The 15,133-nt window shown below is 34.0% G+C and overlaps 3 protein-coding genes across 3 annotated transcripts; all 3 read right to left on the bottom strand.

Annotated features, from left to right (window-relative positions):
• Positions 1–1,264: 1,264 nt before the first annotated feature.
• LOC122395071 (60S ribosomal protein L9) lies at positions 1,265–2,740 on the bottom strand. The gene is made up of 4 exons (XM_043392380.1): positions 2,696–2,740; positions 2,115–2,253; positions 1,589–1,916; positions 1,265–1,388 (listed from the first exon to the last, which is right to left on the bottom strand). Exons 2-4 carry the CDS (start codon positions 2,250–2,252, stop codon positions 1,285–1,287), a joined length of 570 nt encoding a protein of 189 aa, XP_043248315.1. The 5' UTR covers position 2,253; positions 2,696–2,740; the 3' UTR covers positions 1,265–1,284.
• A 3,111-nt stretch (positions 2,741–5,851) lies between these two features.
• LOC122395023 (inner nuclear membrane protein Man1) lies at positions 5,852–11,479 on the bottom strand. Its single transcript, XM_043392298.1, has 11 exons — positions 10,857–11,479; positions 9,910–10,589; positions 9,727–9,826; positions 9,454–9,656; positions 8,422–8,636; positions 8,221–8,349; positions 8,004–8,133; positions 7,315–7,588; positions 7,013–7,234; positions 6,754–6,938; positions 5,852–6,683 (listed from the first exon to the last, which is right to left on the bottom strand). Exons 1-11 carry the CDS (start codon positions 11,021–11,023, stop codon positions 6,556–6,558), a joined length of 2,433 nt encoding a protein of 810 aa, XP_043248233.1. The 5' UTR covers positions 11,024–11,479; the 3' UTR covers positions 5,852–6,555.
• Positions 11,480–12,140: 661 nt separating this feature from the next.
• LOC122395218 (mitochondrial-processing peptidase subunit beta-like) lies at positions 12,141–14,983 on the bottom strand. Its single transcript, XM_043392634.1, has 8 exons — positions 14,313–14,983; positions 13,782–13,953; positions 13,551–13,707; positions 13,244–13,458; positions 13,036–13,179; positions 12,650–12,795; positions 12,370–12,573; positions 12,141–12,302 (listed from the first exon to the last, which is right to left on the bottom strand). Exons 1-8 carry the CDS (start codon positions 14,598–14,600, stop codon positions 12,162–12,164), a joined length of 1,467 nt encoding a protein of 488 aa, XP_043248569.1. The 5' UTR covers positions 14,601–14,983; the 3' UTR covers positions 12,141–12,161.
• Positions 14,984–15,133: the final 150 nt, after the last annotated feature.

Below are 15,133 nucleotides of genomic sequence, written 5' to 3'. Positions count from 1 at the left end.
CTCGTACGCTTCGCGGAAAACCTTCGACGAAGGTCGGGGGACCCAATTATCGGGACACACATGCAATCACGGACTGAAGAAAACTGTTGTACCTATGATCCGTCAAAATGTAACTTCCCTTTCATTGGTAAAAAGGTTGTTTCGTTCTACCGATCGAATTGAAATATTTTTATCGTTTCAACCAAAAAAATTAAGCGTGGGAGCCTCGAAACCAAACGTTTCCATTCGTTTAACCAATAAATTGCTCGATCTCCTGCCTCTACGCGTGAACCTATATCTATAGATATACATGCTCTCTGTATCTCTCGTGTAGAGAAATAAACTAATAGTCCAAGCATAAGGCATAAGCAGACAAGCTGACACAATGTAAAACTAATAATCTGGCGATATATTTCAGCGTATTAATTATGTAAAACGATTTCTTTCGTGCTGTATACATCGAACTCTCGCGTGTCCTATACTTTAACGAGTCTGACTCGTGATAAAGATTTTTGGCCCAAACATGAATGTCAAACGTAAAAATCACGATCGTGATCGAGTTTTAGTTCCTATCGATACGCCATGAGAGTCCCCATACGCCACGAATCCCATACCTCTCTCACAGAGCTAAATAATGACAATTTTCTAAGTTTATTATTTTCTTTTTTCAACTATAATATCCTTTTAAAAACCGATCACAAACTGTTTTGTAACTTTGTGATATGTATATAACTTTGTAAAACACGTGTTATGTATTACAGAAGACTCTGAGAAGATAAATGTACTGTTGAATACAATAAAATGTACCAGAACAATGCAACCAAATAAGAATCGATAGGCCTTTGGCATCCAAGAGACCGCTATCGTAATAAAATGCATGATTCAGTATGATCATTGACCCAACCTCGTGGCACGCACTTATCATGTTCTCACACGTACAGTTAATGTTCCTATTCAACCTATGTTTTCGCAATACACTGTAATACAATCGCGAAATTAATCACGTATTAATTGCTCGAAATAATTTGTTTTGCGAGAATTTATTTGTAAATTAATTCCATCATTTATATGTACTACCTTCATATATTTTGATCGATTGTATCATCATTGGTTCGTTATTCTGGGAGACAATAAATGGAATTACTTTCATCGCAATCATTTCTGCCCACACAAAGGCTGTTCAATGATTATGAATCACGACTAACGTTCTATGGACATAATACAACAATTGTACGATCATCGGCAATAGTAGATGTATAACAAAGTCGTTATCAATAAAAATCACTTTCAAATCGTCAATAAAATTTATTCGTCTTGTACAACTGTTGTTTTCTCAGATACATAAAGACCATCTAAGAACTTTCTAATATCTTTGTTCTTTACGGTCGTAGACTGCTGTATAAGGGCAGCTGAAATGGAAATAGCGATAAATTGCGATCCCATTAATCACCATGTTAAAAGTATAATAGAATAAAAATGTTATTCCTAAATTAGCACAAATTTCTCAATTATCTAAACATTTAGATCACACCATACGAAATATAACCATTCTTTCGTTTATTTTCATTTTTTAAATTTTGTAATATAAATTTTTATATCGAGTATTTACCAGAACGGGAGACGTCTTCTAACGAATTTCCTTCGATTATCAGTTCATCTTTTTGTTTAGAAGAATTTGTTACGGTCACACCTGGTGCCATCTTCACGCGGCGAATGTACTTCTCGCCCAAGAAGTTACGAATTTCAATTACAGTGTTACTTTCGGTCGTGACGCAGTTGATAGGGAAATGAGCGTACACCGCTCGCATTTTATATTGATAACCTTTAGTAACGCCTTTCAACATGTTCTCGATGTGGGAGCAAACTGTACGAACCGCCGCCAGTTCTTTCTTTGTGCCGAACCATTTTTCTACCTTCAGTAACTTTGGACTTACCATCTAAAACAAAAGTAGCATACATTTGTTAAATAAAAGTAATAAGTTGCGATATCATTTGCTTCTAGTATCAAATCGATCAGAAAAAGGATTTATCATTTACAAGAAAATGAAGGGGAATCCAATTATCATCACACTACGATTTAACTCGATACGTTATTCCTATTATCTGTTACCAATAAAACAAACGTGTTTACTTACACGAATGTCAAGCGCAAGGTGTTTAAAAGAACGTTTAAGAATGCCTCTCGGTCCTTTAACAGTAACCAAACGGGACTTGACCGTAACAGTCAGTCCCTCAGGTATTTTCACCGTCTGATTGGTTACGATTTGCTTCATCCTGTAACACACAACACGACGATTAAATACAAGTTGAAACTGTAAAGTAACGAGACAAGTATGATTACATGTTCTTTGGTTCATTGTTTATAGGTTACGTACGATAAATAATACAATCACAAATTGCAAATGAAAAACTTCTGTAGAAGAAGAACGAATCAACGAATATTCTATGTTCACAGAATTGTTGTGAAAGCGAAATCAAACACAGAAATACAGGAGAGCTCCGGATTTGTATCAAACCCGAAATATTGACAGCAACGTATTAACAAGGTTATATTTCACTACGATCAAAACGATCACTTTTCCCAAAAATAATACTCAGCCTAGCATAAACATAGCGAAGAACACAAAACTATATAAATAATACATCGCGGGGTGTATTGCATTGCTGGATTGATTTGGATTTCACTAAATATCCCTTCTCATATTTATTTCTTTACCTCGCACACGCTACGGGATAACCGGAAAAGACCAAAACGATGGAAAAGCATGTCTGTTAAGTTTCTGTGCGAACGAAGTTTATAGATGGTAAAATCACGTTACCTTTCTATCAGCTACCGTGATTCGACCTACAGATGGCGCATTTCAAATTTGTACTTGTCGGTAATAAACGCGTTTTATTAAACGAATTTAAAAAATATACAGCATTTTATACTTAAATCAAATAGAATTGCAAGTGCAATGAATATAGTAAAAAAAGACAGCACTTAATATTGTTTGTTGTTTCTTTTCTGTAAAATGTAATTAGCAAAATCAAATTCAAGACACCAAAGAGAAGGTTATTGTAACGATTCAGTTATAAATATGAAAAGAAATGATTTTTTTTTAGATTCTGCGAGTAATAACAATTGTAGTTTAACGACTTAATTAAATTAACTTGAATGATAATATGTATTGTTATTAATGTAAAATCGAAATCATCGAGATGTCACAAACGACAGCAATCTACGATACATTTAATTCGTGGCTGAAAGTTGGAACTAAATCTATTCCTGTAAAATGGCCGATTGCGTTAACGAAGTAGCTAGTCACCACTAGTGTCTTTTGCGCGTTATTTTTCAGCTTTTAATCCCGCGCTTTGCTTTAAAGATGTGCAAGGTATAACGTATTCATATTATCCGTAAATAAAAGATACCAGAGTCGATCCGTACATTGGAGAACATTTACGATGTCTTTATCCACGAAATGAAATGCAACTGTTTGGTTACTTTTTGTACACGGTAAATATTCAAGAAAAATCCTGAGATATCGCAACGATTTCGATCTCTCGTAAGTAAATGTATCATGTGCGTATTAAATTCGTCTCTTTTCTACCGCGTTTGCCTAACTCGATTTCAAAGTATCGAAGATAAAGATAAAGTGGTTCGAAATATTTATTATAATTTGACACCGTTTTGTACGTTCACGTTTATTCGGTCAGAGACGTCCGTACTGTTTTCTTTTCCCAAGTAATTTTAGTTAATATGATGATTCGTTGTGCAGATTCCTGAACTGGAGTCACGGAAAGAATTTTTGCTAATGTATGATCACCTTGGCAAAATAAATACAAAGGACGTCGATATATCAGTGTACCAAACAACCACGGAACACTACCGACAACTCGTATACGTCGCTGATATAATGTACTACTAGTTTTAAGTCCTAGCGTGTCCTAATTGAATCGCAAAAGTACTTCCAATATCTTCGAAACGTATTAAATCTAATTCTTTTTTTATGAAAAAAAGAAATAAAACTAGCATAATAGAATATATACATAAAAGTTTGAGACACTTGTTGATTAAATTAAATCTGTAAAAAATATTCTGTTTTAAAGATTCCAATTTTTATATTTATTGTAAATTTCTACTATTTAATGAATATCAATTGAACATTTAGTTTAACTTACTATGATGCTAATAGAGCATATTGCTACACAAAATGTATCAATAATTATTGTACAAAGTTCGCGAGTATAAATATATATTTTTTTTTACTTAATTGTTTTTCCATCAGATATTTCTTTCGCAGAAAAAATTTAGATTTCTTAAATTATACGAACATTTATACGTGAATTATGGATAATAAAGTTGATACAACTCTGAGCGAAAAGATATGCATAAGTACGATGCAGAATGATATTAAACAAGAATCGTCAAACGCGTTTGTCTCTAAGAAAGGTACAAAAGTATTGGAAAGCGAAATATTCGATGAGAAAGACTTGTTGATAGCTCAATTGCAAGAACAGGTCGATAAACAAAGAGAGTGTATATTGTATTATGAAAGTATAGTGCAGCTTATGAATTACAGACTCATGAAGTTGAAGAAGGTTCTTAAAGCTCATCAGTTGTTGGAAGAACTTAATTAAACAATTTAAACGAAGCATGTAATAAAGGTTGTTTCACAGAATTTAAATAACAATTGAATGAACGTTGTATTAGAAATACGTGTACTTTTTATATTTCTACCGGCAGAAAATATGTGCTCGCGCATACTTTAATACACCTTTCTAATACAACCACAAATATTGTAATACTTTCGAAAAAAAAAATGTAAATATAAATAAAGACTGATGTACATATTTTATAAAACTTTGTGTTTATTGAAAGTTTTTAAGCTTCTTTTAACACATAGAAAGTTAAATTGAGCTGGACCTTTTTCGATACCATTATTATCAATATTATCATGAAAAATTAAATTTTCGGTAAATTTTGTTCTTGATCAAGGAATATTGTACAATTTCGAATTATGGTTGTCCTGCTAAAGATAATACTTTTTGTGTGTTATCGCGTCCTCCTTGCCTTCAGGTGTTCTCAATGTACATGTACTTTAATTTGCTAGGATTGCGTTAATGTTGTGCATACAACTTATTTGTTCGCTATTATTAATATAGTTTATGTACATTATAAAATGTTAATACAATTACATTCACCTATATACTGAACATCGTCGAATGAAAAGTATATGGTTTATAATAAATACGTAATTTAAAAAAAAAAGGCTGCAGCATTTTTTTGAACAGATTAACGAGTCTTTTTTTCAGGCGTGTCAAACAAGGTATCAATTTCTGTTCGCTTTGATTTGTATTGCATGTTTCGTTGTTTCGTGAGAAATTTATATATTATTGTTGAAAATTGTGCGACAACAAATACGGAAAAAGAATATTTTCATTGTTCGTTTGTTTCTAAGAACATGTTTGGAAACTGTTGTCAACGGTATTGTACAATGTGTGTTTGGAATATAAAAAATTATCAGAGTACACAAAAATACAAAAATTTATTTTATTCATTATTTTAAGTAGCAATATACGCAATTTTCACTGTGCGTAAAAGAAAGTACTAAACGCTGAAAACTACAAAATATAAAATGAACTGTATTTCACAATACTCGTGTACGTACTGAAATATAATAAATAAAATTATGAATAAAATTAGTCAATACTTTAAATGTTCAAGATTAATTTTTTTTTTTCTTTTTTTTTGTATTCTTTGTCTATAAAACATATAATATGTCATTAATTTATTACCTAAAATATTAACTATAGTTACTAAATTCAAATACGAACTATCGTTATAGATTACAATAAAACACCTGCGTAACATTAAATTTCATCGGTATTTGTAGTTTTACACTTTACACTTGGATCTTCTTAGCACATTTCATGAAATTCTGAACAAAACAATCGTTAAAAAAACAGATCTTCGTTTATTAAATATTAAAAAATAGAAAAGGATTATTAACTATTTCTGTCAAAGCTACTATCCCGTAGCATTTGGAGTTAAGTATTTAAATAATGAAACAAAACACTTCCCTTCGACGCACAAATAAATGAATATATTACAATATAGAAATTTGGATATGCATATTATTTGACTTGTATATTGCTACTTGGAAACTTCATAAAATGCAGCATTGAAACAATGTCCTTACACTTACGTCACAGTAGTTCCATAAATAATGTATTTTGTCGAGTCTTTGCGAGTTTCTTTTATTCCTTTTTTTTTTCCCTTTTTTTTCCTTAAAAAAAGTCGATAGAACATAATAATAATGTACACATTACAAAATCGAAATGAAAATGCTTATAAAAAGTCTCTGCCTCTTCAATTCTTAGAATGTTATCACACAACTACATGTCACCCCGGATTCTATATTTCCGCGTTCATAGTATGAAGTTCTACTCTCCTCCAGAGCAAAAAATAGAAGTTATCCCCGCGAATTCTGGCCCGCGAACGATCATTCAGCGGCAAAAATTCTAATTCTGCTTGCTATTCGTATATACACAAGCAAAGAGGTATTTTGTCAGTTTACATCCAAAATGGCATCTCTAATAGTCCGCCTGCATAGATAATCGTTGATTATTACTTGGTTTCAAAGGTATCGTACAGCGTCGTGCGTCTGGAAATCTTTCGTGATATCTTTCCAATCTCAGGTACTTCACGGTTACTAAGTGACCTGGAAGAACATCGATATTCATCGAACAGTGCTTGCAGTATTACTCCGATAATAACTGTTAAATATTTACCATCGAACCAACAACCATGCAAAGCCCTGTAAGCTTTACCCGCGTCTTCTTGCGACATACACTTCATATAAACGCAACCTTCCCGGCTACCACGGTCTACACGGATATGGAGTACCTTCACACCTTCTCCGCATTTCTCCAGGATAGCATCCTGAACCTTCGTCTCCCAATCGTCCTCGATTTCTCTAAACAAACGCGAACAGATTATTAACTCGCATCAAAGATAACACAAATAAGGAAAACCGATTGAAACACTTACACATCAGCATCGAACATATGCCTTATCTTCAAGCACGGCGTTGGCGAGCAGGTCAGACTGTTCACCGAACCTTCCATTGTTTCGAACGCTTGGCCCTGCCACACTTTCGACTTTTTGGTCGGTACAAAATTCTGCGTGTTCGATTTGTTCAGGCTGTTGTTGGGCAACCAGCGCCATACGTGAAATTCTTCGCCAGCGACCTGTTGCACTTCCCTTCGAATTCTGGAAAACGGACGTTTCGTTTTTTTGTTATCATTCTGGTACACGGAAACACGAGATCTCATGCTTGTACGTTCTATCACCTGGATTCGTTCTCGTCCAAAAACTTGACAGCCTTCTCCCACAGTCCGGCCATCTTTTTACGATCCCTCGGCGGTATCAAATTGTCGCGTACATGATTTATAGCTAGAAAGCTCTCCTGCATACCGCCAGGCGTTGCCACGCCGGCATTTTGATGATGCATCTCGACCATGTTAATTATCTCGCTAACGAGCTTAAACACTTCTCCCTCTGTGCTTTTCTTGTACTTTATATACCAAACGAACAATTTCTGGATTCCTATAACTGCTAGGAGGCCTGAGAATATATTGCAATATTATTTAAATACGACACTTTTTACATTATTACAATATTGATATAATATATGTATATATAGAAGGTGTTCCACGTAACTAGAGAAGACCAAGTTCTCTAAAGTGATTAGAGGTACAAAAAAAAAAAAATTAAATGTAACTGGAAAATATTTTTTTGTATCGCTACAATTGGAACACCCTCGATTCAACACTATACATGCACAAGAAAATCGCATAACAGACACTATTGTAGCGACAGAGAAATAATTTACTAATGCGACATAATTACACCATCAAAGTACCAAAGATATTTATAACAGAACGCAATGCTTTAATATAAGAACACTGTTGCATTGGTAAAACCTAGTCGTTACATTTTCAACAAATCTCTTCCCATAATAAGTCGGTAAAAAATTTACCAAGTGACACAATTAGAAGTGAGGAGAATATGGTGAAAAGCTTGTTTTTAATAAGACATTGCATCGGCAATTCCGGATCCATGATCACCATTCCAACTTTTCCGTTCAAACGGGTGGAAAACAATTTGTCCTGCAAGAAAACGGATACGTTTTTTTCCCCCTTAATTTATACAGATTGTCGATGGTAGGCGATCGAATAAACTATCTTTTACAATACCAAGGAATCCAATACTTCGCCGGGCGGTCCGTTATCGTCGCTTATATCTACGAGAGAAATACCCCACTTGGGATTCTTTATGACGAGTAACTGTGCATTTTGCAAATCCTCCTTCACCTCCAAGCTTCTCTGTAAAAATAATTGAACGGTACCCATAGTAGCGATACATAAATTTTCGATGTTGTAATTGGTTCAACGTACCACTTTAGTATTCGTGAACATTTGCATGATTTCGGAATCAGTCAGGTAAGGAGTTTCGCTGGAATTGTCGCATATCATAGACACGGCCTTTTTCGTTAAAATCGGTTGTAGCCGCTTTAACAGCTGCAGCACGGAATCTACATTTTCTTTCATTACGCAATTAACTCCAGGCGCTTCAAGGTTGGCTCCGAGAAAGCATAGTGGTATGTTGCTATCTATAAATTGAAATGCAATACTAGTATCGATTATCAATGTTCATACAATAACAGTAAATTTTTAACCAAAGTAATATTTTAACTTTTCTAAACGAGAACCATACTGTATATTATTTAGTCGAATATGCACAGAATCTACGTAGAATAGATAAATTGTTTAACAATCTTGATCGAAACGATAGAATGCAGGATAAAATCATAACAATTGGGAAAGGAAATAAAATATCAAAATTAATACATCATTAATGCTTATTATTTTATTATACACGTTAAAAAAAAACGATACATATTTTGGATAGATTGTTACGAGACTGATTACACATCTCAATTTTTAAAAAGTAATAGAAACTCCGATATAAGCGATTATTTAGCGACATTATTATCAAAGTTATTAAACTAATCTCTGATATTGCAGTATATTTTCTATAATTCTAATAACTTCAATACAATATCGTGCAATGTGATGAACATATTTCGTGCAATGGAACAATGAAACACAGAATACAAAAGTACGATTTTGCACAATAATCTTAATTAAATTCAAATTATAAACCCTGGGTCTTTAAAAGGTCTTAATTATTAACAGTGTACAAATTTCTGTTTTACTACTTCCTACACGTTCAGCGTTATCATTTTTATTCCGTTACATTAAAAGACTGATAGCCATGATGATACTTAGCATTAATATTAATAAATTCATTAGAAAAGCTTTCCCACAAATTTTTAGCTAAAATATATCATTTCCGTTGTACTTGTTTAAATATCTCTCTCTTTTTGTATAGCTTACTTAAGTAATATTACAATTCTGAATACCTACCCGTTGAAAAGGATGGAAAAGTTTCTGTTTTTCCACCGAGCCCCATGTATATAACAGCAAGAATTCCAAAAAATAAGGCGAGTACCACTACCAAAATTATGGACACCATGTTCTGGTTGTTGCGCATATCTTCTCTACTCGTAGTCGACGGCTTAAATGTCCTATTTGTTTCTCGAGGTCTATCAATCGACGATGTTAAATGCCTTGAACCAAACAACATTCACGTACATCACGCTAATCTATGTACCTATTTCGAAGAAATTTTATACAAACCTTGGACTTGATAAATACAGTGATCTTAGAGACGAAAAGTGGCCGTTCGAATCCTTCTCTTTTAAATCCGGTGTGTTCGATAAATGGCGCAAAGACGAACCTGAAACACGTAAAACAAATTATTAATATATACTACCATATATTATGTATTAACACTTTTTAATTAAATTGATCGAAACTTACTTTTTGAACTGGATAAAGAGGTAGATGGTAAATTTATTGACGACCGTGAACTAAGTCTCCTGGTAAATTCTGATAAAAACGGAGTTTCGTAATTTGCCAAAATGTCTCTTTGATTAAAGTTGTCCTTTGTACAGGCATCGTCTTTCATGGACTGTATAGGAGAAATACTCAGATCGAAAGGGGACTCGTATTTGTTGTCCTTTATCGTATGAACGGATCTTGACTTGGGTTCGTACGGTTTTGAAATTTGTTCCTGATCGGGTATATCACGTTCGTATGTTCTAGCATCGTGAGACTTCCCAATGCTGGACAGATATTTGGATGGAGAGTAACTTCTGCTCGTTTCCTCGACAACATCCGAATCCGAACCAGTTTCTAAACCGTCGTTCATATTCATCGTTTTATTAATTTTCACATATTTCTTCTGCATCGTTTTCGTCAGTGTACGATTTGTGAAGGACGAAGGGCCGTCGTAATCAGGCACTACAGGATCCTTGAATTCAGAGTGAGAAGTTTTGTCTTTGATCGGATTTTTTGATACGCTCGTGTCCGAAGATGCCAGAACCGTAGGTGGTGGAGGCATCGGGTTAGCCAAAGTTTGTCGTCTGGCATTTATGGCCGCCTTTTTCTTTTTACTGGTTGTCGAACTTGTATCATCGTCTGTGTCCTCGCTACTATATCTGGTACATAAAACATTAACGATAAAAAAGAAACTTCACCATATAAATTTTCAGTTCTGTACAAAAGTAGCGTTCAATGTAATATACATAAAAGAATAATCTGTAAACGGAGGATTTCGAACCACGAGAAATCTGTTGATCGAAGTAAACAAAAATAGTGGTGGTAAATGTAAAAATCTGAAATCTTTGGGCATGGCGAGAATTCAACAAAATTCGTACGAATAACGAATGTTTGAAAATCGTGTGGATGCAACTACTGAAACGTACCTTGCAGCCAAAGAATGTCGTGACCCTGTACCGCCACGGGTTTCCATCAAATTTTTCAGCTTTTTCACGAGAATTTTTCTGGTCGTTTGTGTCACAGGTCCCACTGGATATCCATACTCCATCAATTTACTACGTAATTCCGAATCGCACAGAGTATCCACCGACATTTTGTTTACAGAAAAAAAAAAATGCACTCTTCTCAAAAAGACACCCGGTAAAAAAGTTCCCTCGTGCGCGAAACTCCCGCTAGGCACTCCTACAACGCGTAATTAAAATTCTCGTACGTGTGTCGATCGTTTTCCCCGTATATTCGCAACCGCCGTCGGTTTTACCACGTGCCGCCGTTCACGATGTCATAAACGCTTAACGCAACGCGCACCGCTCAGAAAATAATCTTGGTTAGAACTAAAAAATGGCGCAATTTTCTAACGGTCGCGATCGCGCGCATACTTGTCCACACCATTTTACGCCACTCAACCCTGTCACCCATAGTCATGGAATAGGGTTAATCGAGATAATCCAACTGGTTCGTGGAATACCGACTACCCTGTCGTTACCATTTTTATTCGACCATTTATTTAAAAACAATTCGATAACGAACGCGCGGCGATTATTCAATTGGTTGGTCTGTCGCCGCATTAAATTAATAAATATTCACATTTACGGTACTGAAAAGAAATATATTCAAATCGCTCTGTTCATCAAAATTCTCAGCGTACGCATCATCGATTTGTGATTTTTGGAACGGCATTTTGGAATGTGCTTGAGCAATGTCAATGCTCATACGCTAATTATAGAACGCACATGCAATCGAATTACGCGAGCTTTTATTCTTGAAAAGAGAAGTAACAATGCTATAAATAAAAATCACTGTTACAAACGTGCAGTCCAGTAGAAATATTGAGTATGTTCGTAATATGGTATGTTTTTGAAGGATTTAATTGGGTTGCATATAAATTTTGTTTCGCGATTAGGAATTGTAGAAAACTATTTTTATTTTCAGCGTTGTCTTTCCCTTTCTTACTCTTTTATCGTATGCAGTTTATGCGTTATTACTTTAAAAGTTCTTTTCGACTCTGCCTTGTAAAAAATGTACAAAAAGAAATTTCTCGATAGATTTACCGGATAAACGAAATTAAATAATTAATATTTTGTAGCATATCATTTATAATTACTTTTTCTTCAAACATTGTTTAATTTCAAGTTTGATTTGATTTTACTTTCGCTATCAAGGCCCTGAATCTCTTTTAATGTTATCTACTAATTGTGAATCATTTATTTAATTACTAAGCATACAATTGAATCTCAATATCGTAATAAATACATTGCACTTCTGACGTTACAATAATCTGGCAAATTTTCAATACGGCCGAGAGCTATAAGCGCTGGACTTTGATCATAAATGTAGCTCTGCGAAACATTTCTTATTGTATCCGCTGTTATTTTCTGTAATAAGCGTAACAGTTAATTATCCTTTACCAAGCATTCGAAATCGATCGATCAAATTTTTTACCTCGTACTCTATGATTCTTTGCTGAATCGGTACATAATATCCGTACCTAAAGACATTCTTAACAATATCAAGAAAACGACTTTGCGGATCGCTCAATAACATTAATTCTTTTGTCTTACATTGATTTATAGCACGTGATACTTCTTTTCGAGTAATCGTTGTGCACAATCTCATCCATTCTTGTTGCACTACATGAATCATGTCCTATGGAAATGTTTTTAATAATGAAAGTAATTGTCAGGAACCAAGCAGCGAAACCTTTTAACTTGTCAAAGTATACCTCGAGACTTAATTTCTTACAAACGAAATAACATCCCCAAATACTGGTAGACTGTGCCCACTCGTGAAAGAATGATTTATACATGTAACACAAATCTGTATTGAATGCACAGTGTGCGATATACGGTGCATTATGATTTGCTCCACCTAAAAATAAATTTTACTATTGGAACGCTACAAGAGTCACGATTTTTATAATCTCTGTTACAAAGCAGTTTATCATCCCCCCCCAGAGCTAAATGGCACGGGGGTACAGAACCACCTAACTATTCTCGATTCAATTTATTGCAAAAATATTAGCGAATCAAAACTAATTTTTTAAACACAGAGGCCTCTTAGTCTCCCCTTCAATCAAATTCCTTCTTAAACAACAGAATATTTACTTACTACATTTCTTACTCCAGGAACCTACAATTTCTTTAGCTACAGTAAGTGCAAAATGAGCTTCAGTGTCTTCGTAACTTGGTCCTTCGAGTCCTACTGCTACATACCCTAATTCCTCATCGTCATTTCTTAATCGTAATTCCGCACCTATAATATTTTACTTAGAACGGTTAATTACCGAGAAAATTCTGTTGCTTTTAATTTCGTTCACCTGAGAATCTATACTCGAGCAGTTCTGTACAAGATTGTATTTTGTCGTAATGTTCTGGCAACGAATCGTTACTATCTCCTGTTTTGCAAGCAAAATGCTTGGAAACAATTTCTTCTAATTTATTTAGACAAACGGGTCCACTGCAGACCAGTGTTAGAAAAGATGTATCGAACAAACGATCTCGAAATTCGATTAAGTTTTCTGTACGAAATTGTCTAAGAATTTTATATTATAATTAAGAAATGAACTAAAATGAGTAACTTTCCACGATTACGTTCGCAACGATGTTTCGATTTTTGATACTCACTTTATTTCGTCAGTTTTTGGATATATACTATTACCAAGCGCGGTACCGTGGTACGCGATGCTAGGCAAATAATCCATTGTAACTTGTTCTTTGTCCGATTCCATTTTAAAAAGTTCCTCTAAAATTATGATCTTTTCTCTTTCGACATCTTGATTGCCTGAGATGTCCAAGTAATATACAATGTGCATGTACAATGTACAATTTACAGAAATTCTACTTTACTCGACTTACATATAGTACCATTTAATATTACATCCGCGAAAAATTGTACGAGCTTATTTACTTCGGACGATGGTACGGTTCCATAAAAAAGAAACATATGCCTCATAGCAATAGCACTGACTCTTCCGCCAATTTCTTCCAACGCTTTTTCTAGTTGATCTTGATTCCTGTTTCTTGTTCTCTACATCAAGCGAAAGTATTTAACGCTAAGCCTTAACAAACGTATCATTTTTATAAATAATATGTCAATTTTAGAAAATTATAAACTTGATGTTACATAATTCCCAAAGATGAACAAATATTATTCACGAATAACGAATAAAGATTTTCAATGAAAAAGTTACAATTTAAGTTAGATCACTGAGTGAACTAAAAAATTTCGATTCGTTATTCGCGAATAAAATTTGTCCAACTAATAGTTTCACGAAATTCTTTTACAAAATATAGCGGATGCTTTGTCGCGTCTCTATGTTTATAAAAACATTGATAAGACAAACATTACATATTTATCATGGTTTTATTACATACTCCTCGTCTTACCCTGAAAAGTAAATGTTCCAAGAACAGTGTGCTGCCACGTTCTTCGGGCATTTCATGCATCGCGCCTGTTGGAACGAAGCATCCTAACGTAGTTGTGTAAGAATTTCTATATTCACATACAAGATGCATACCGTTGACCAGAGTACAACTTTCTATCGAATTCTCCACATTTGAACATATATCTAAGTCTGTGGTCATTTTTCTAAAACCACTCTCGCAGCTTTGAAACGTTTTGCAACAACTATTCGAGATAGAGACGTACGCCTTAAAAACAAATTCAATCAACATCTTTGAATTAACGTTCAGTTACAATTGATTCAGGAGAATTAAATAGTACATACCCTTTTAACGCAAAACACAATATTACTTTGTACATGGCACAAATTTTTAAAGACCGCTACCATTTTTTTTATATTAAATTAACAATTAAGTAAATAACCCGCACTATTCATATTGGATACGCACAAAAACAATAACAATCGAAAATCCAAAATGCCATTTCCGTTTTTCAATCTGTCATTTATCTGACACTGTTCGATAATTTTTTAAATTTAATTTAAAAAGAAAAATGAATCAAAACTTACAAAAAACCATTAAAAGTTATAAATATAATATCTCTAGTGCTGGAATATCAGTTGATATTACGTACAGCAAAATAACGTGTTTTAAACAAAAACAGATATTTCGTATGTTTAATGAAGTAGAAGTTTTATTACAATACGACGTAGTCATTAACAATATGGAAAAGTAATGGAATGATTTTCTACAGCACGAAAAATTAGTAAAATAATATTTTATGATACACCGTTTTCATCCTTGTA

Source organism: Colletes gigas, unplaced genomic scaffold, assembly GCF_013123115.1.
Source record: "Colletes gigas isolate AHSC1104 unplaced genomic scaffold, ASM1312311v1 Colletes_gigas_Sc00005, whole genome shotgun sequence".
Classification (NCBI taxonomy): Eukaryota; Metazoa; Arthropoda; class Insecta; order Hymenoptera; family Colletidae; genus Colletes; species Colletes gigas.
The sequence above is the reverse complement of the archived record's forward strand: the minus strand, read 5'-3'. Positions and strand labels throughout refer to the sequence as shown.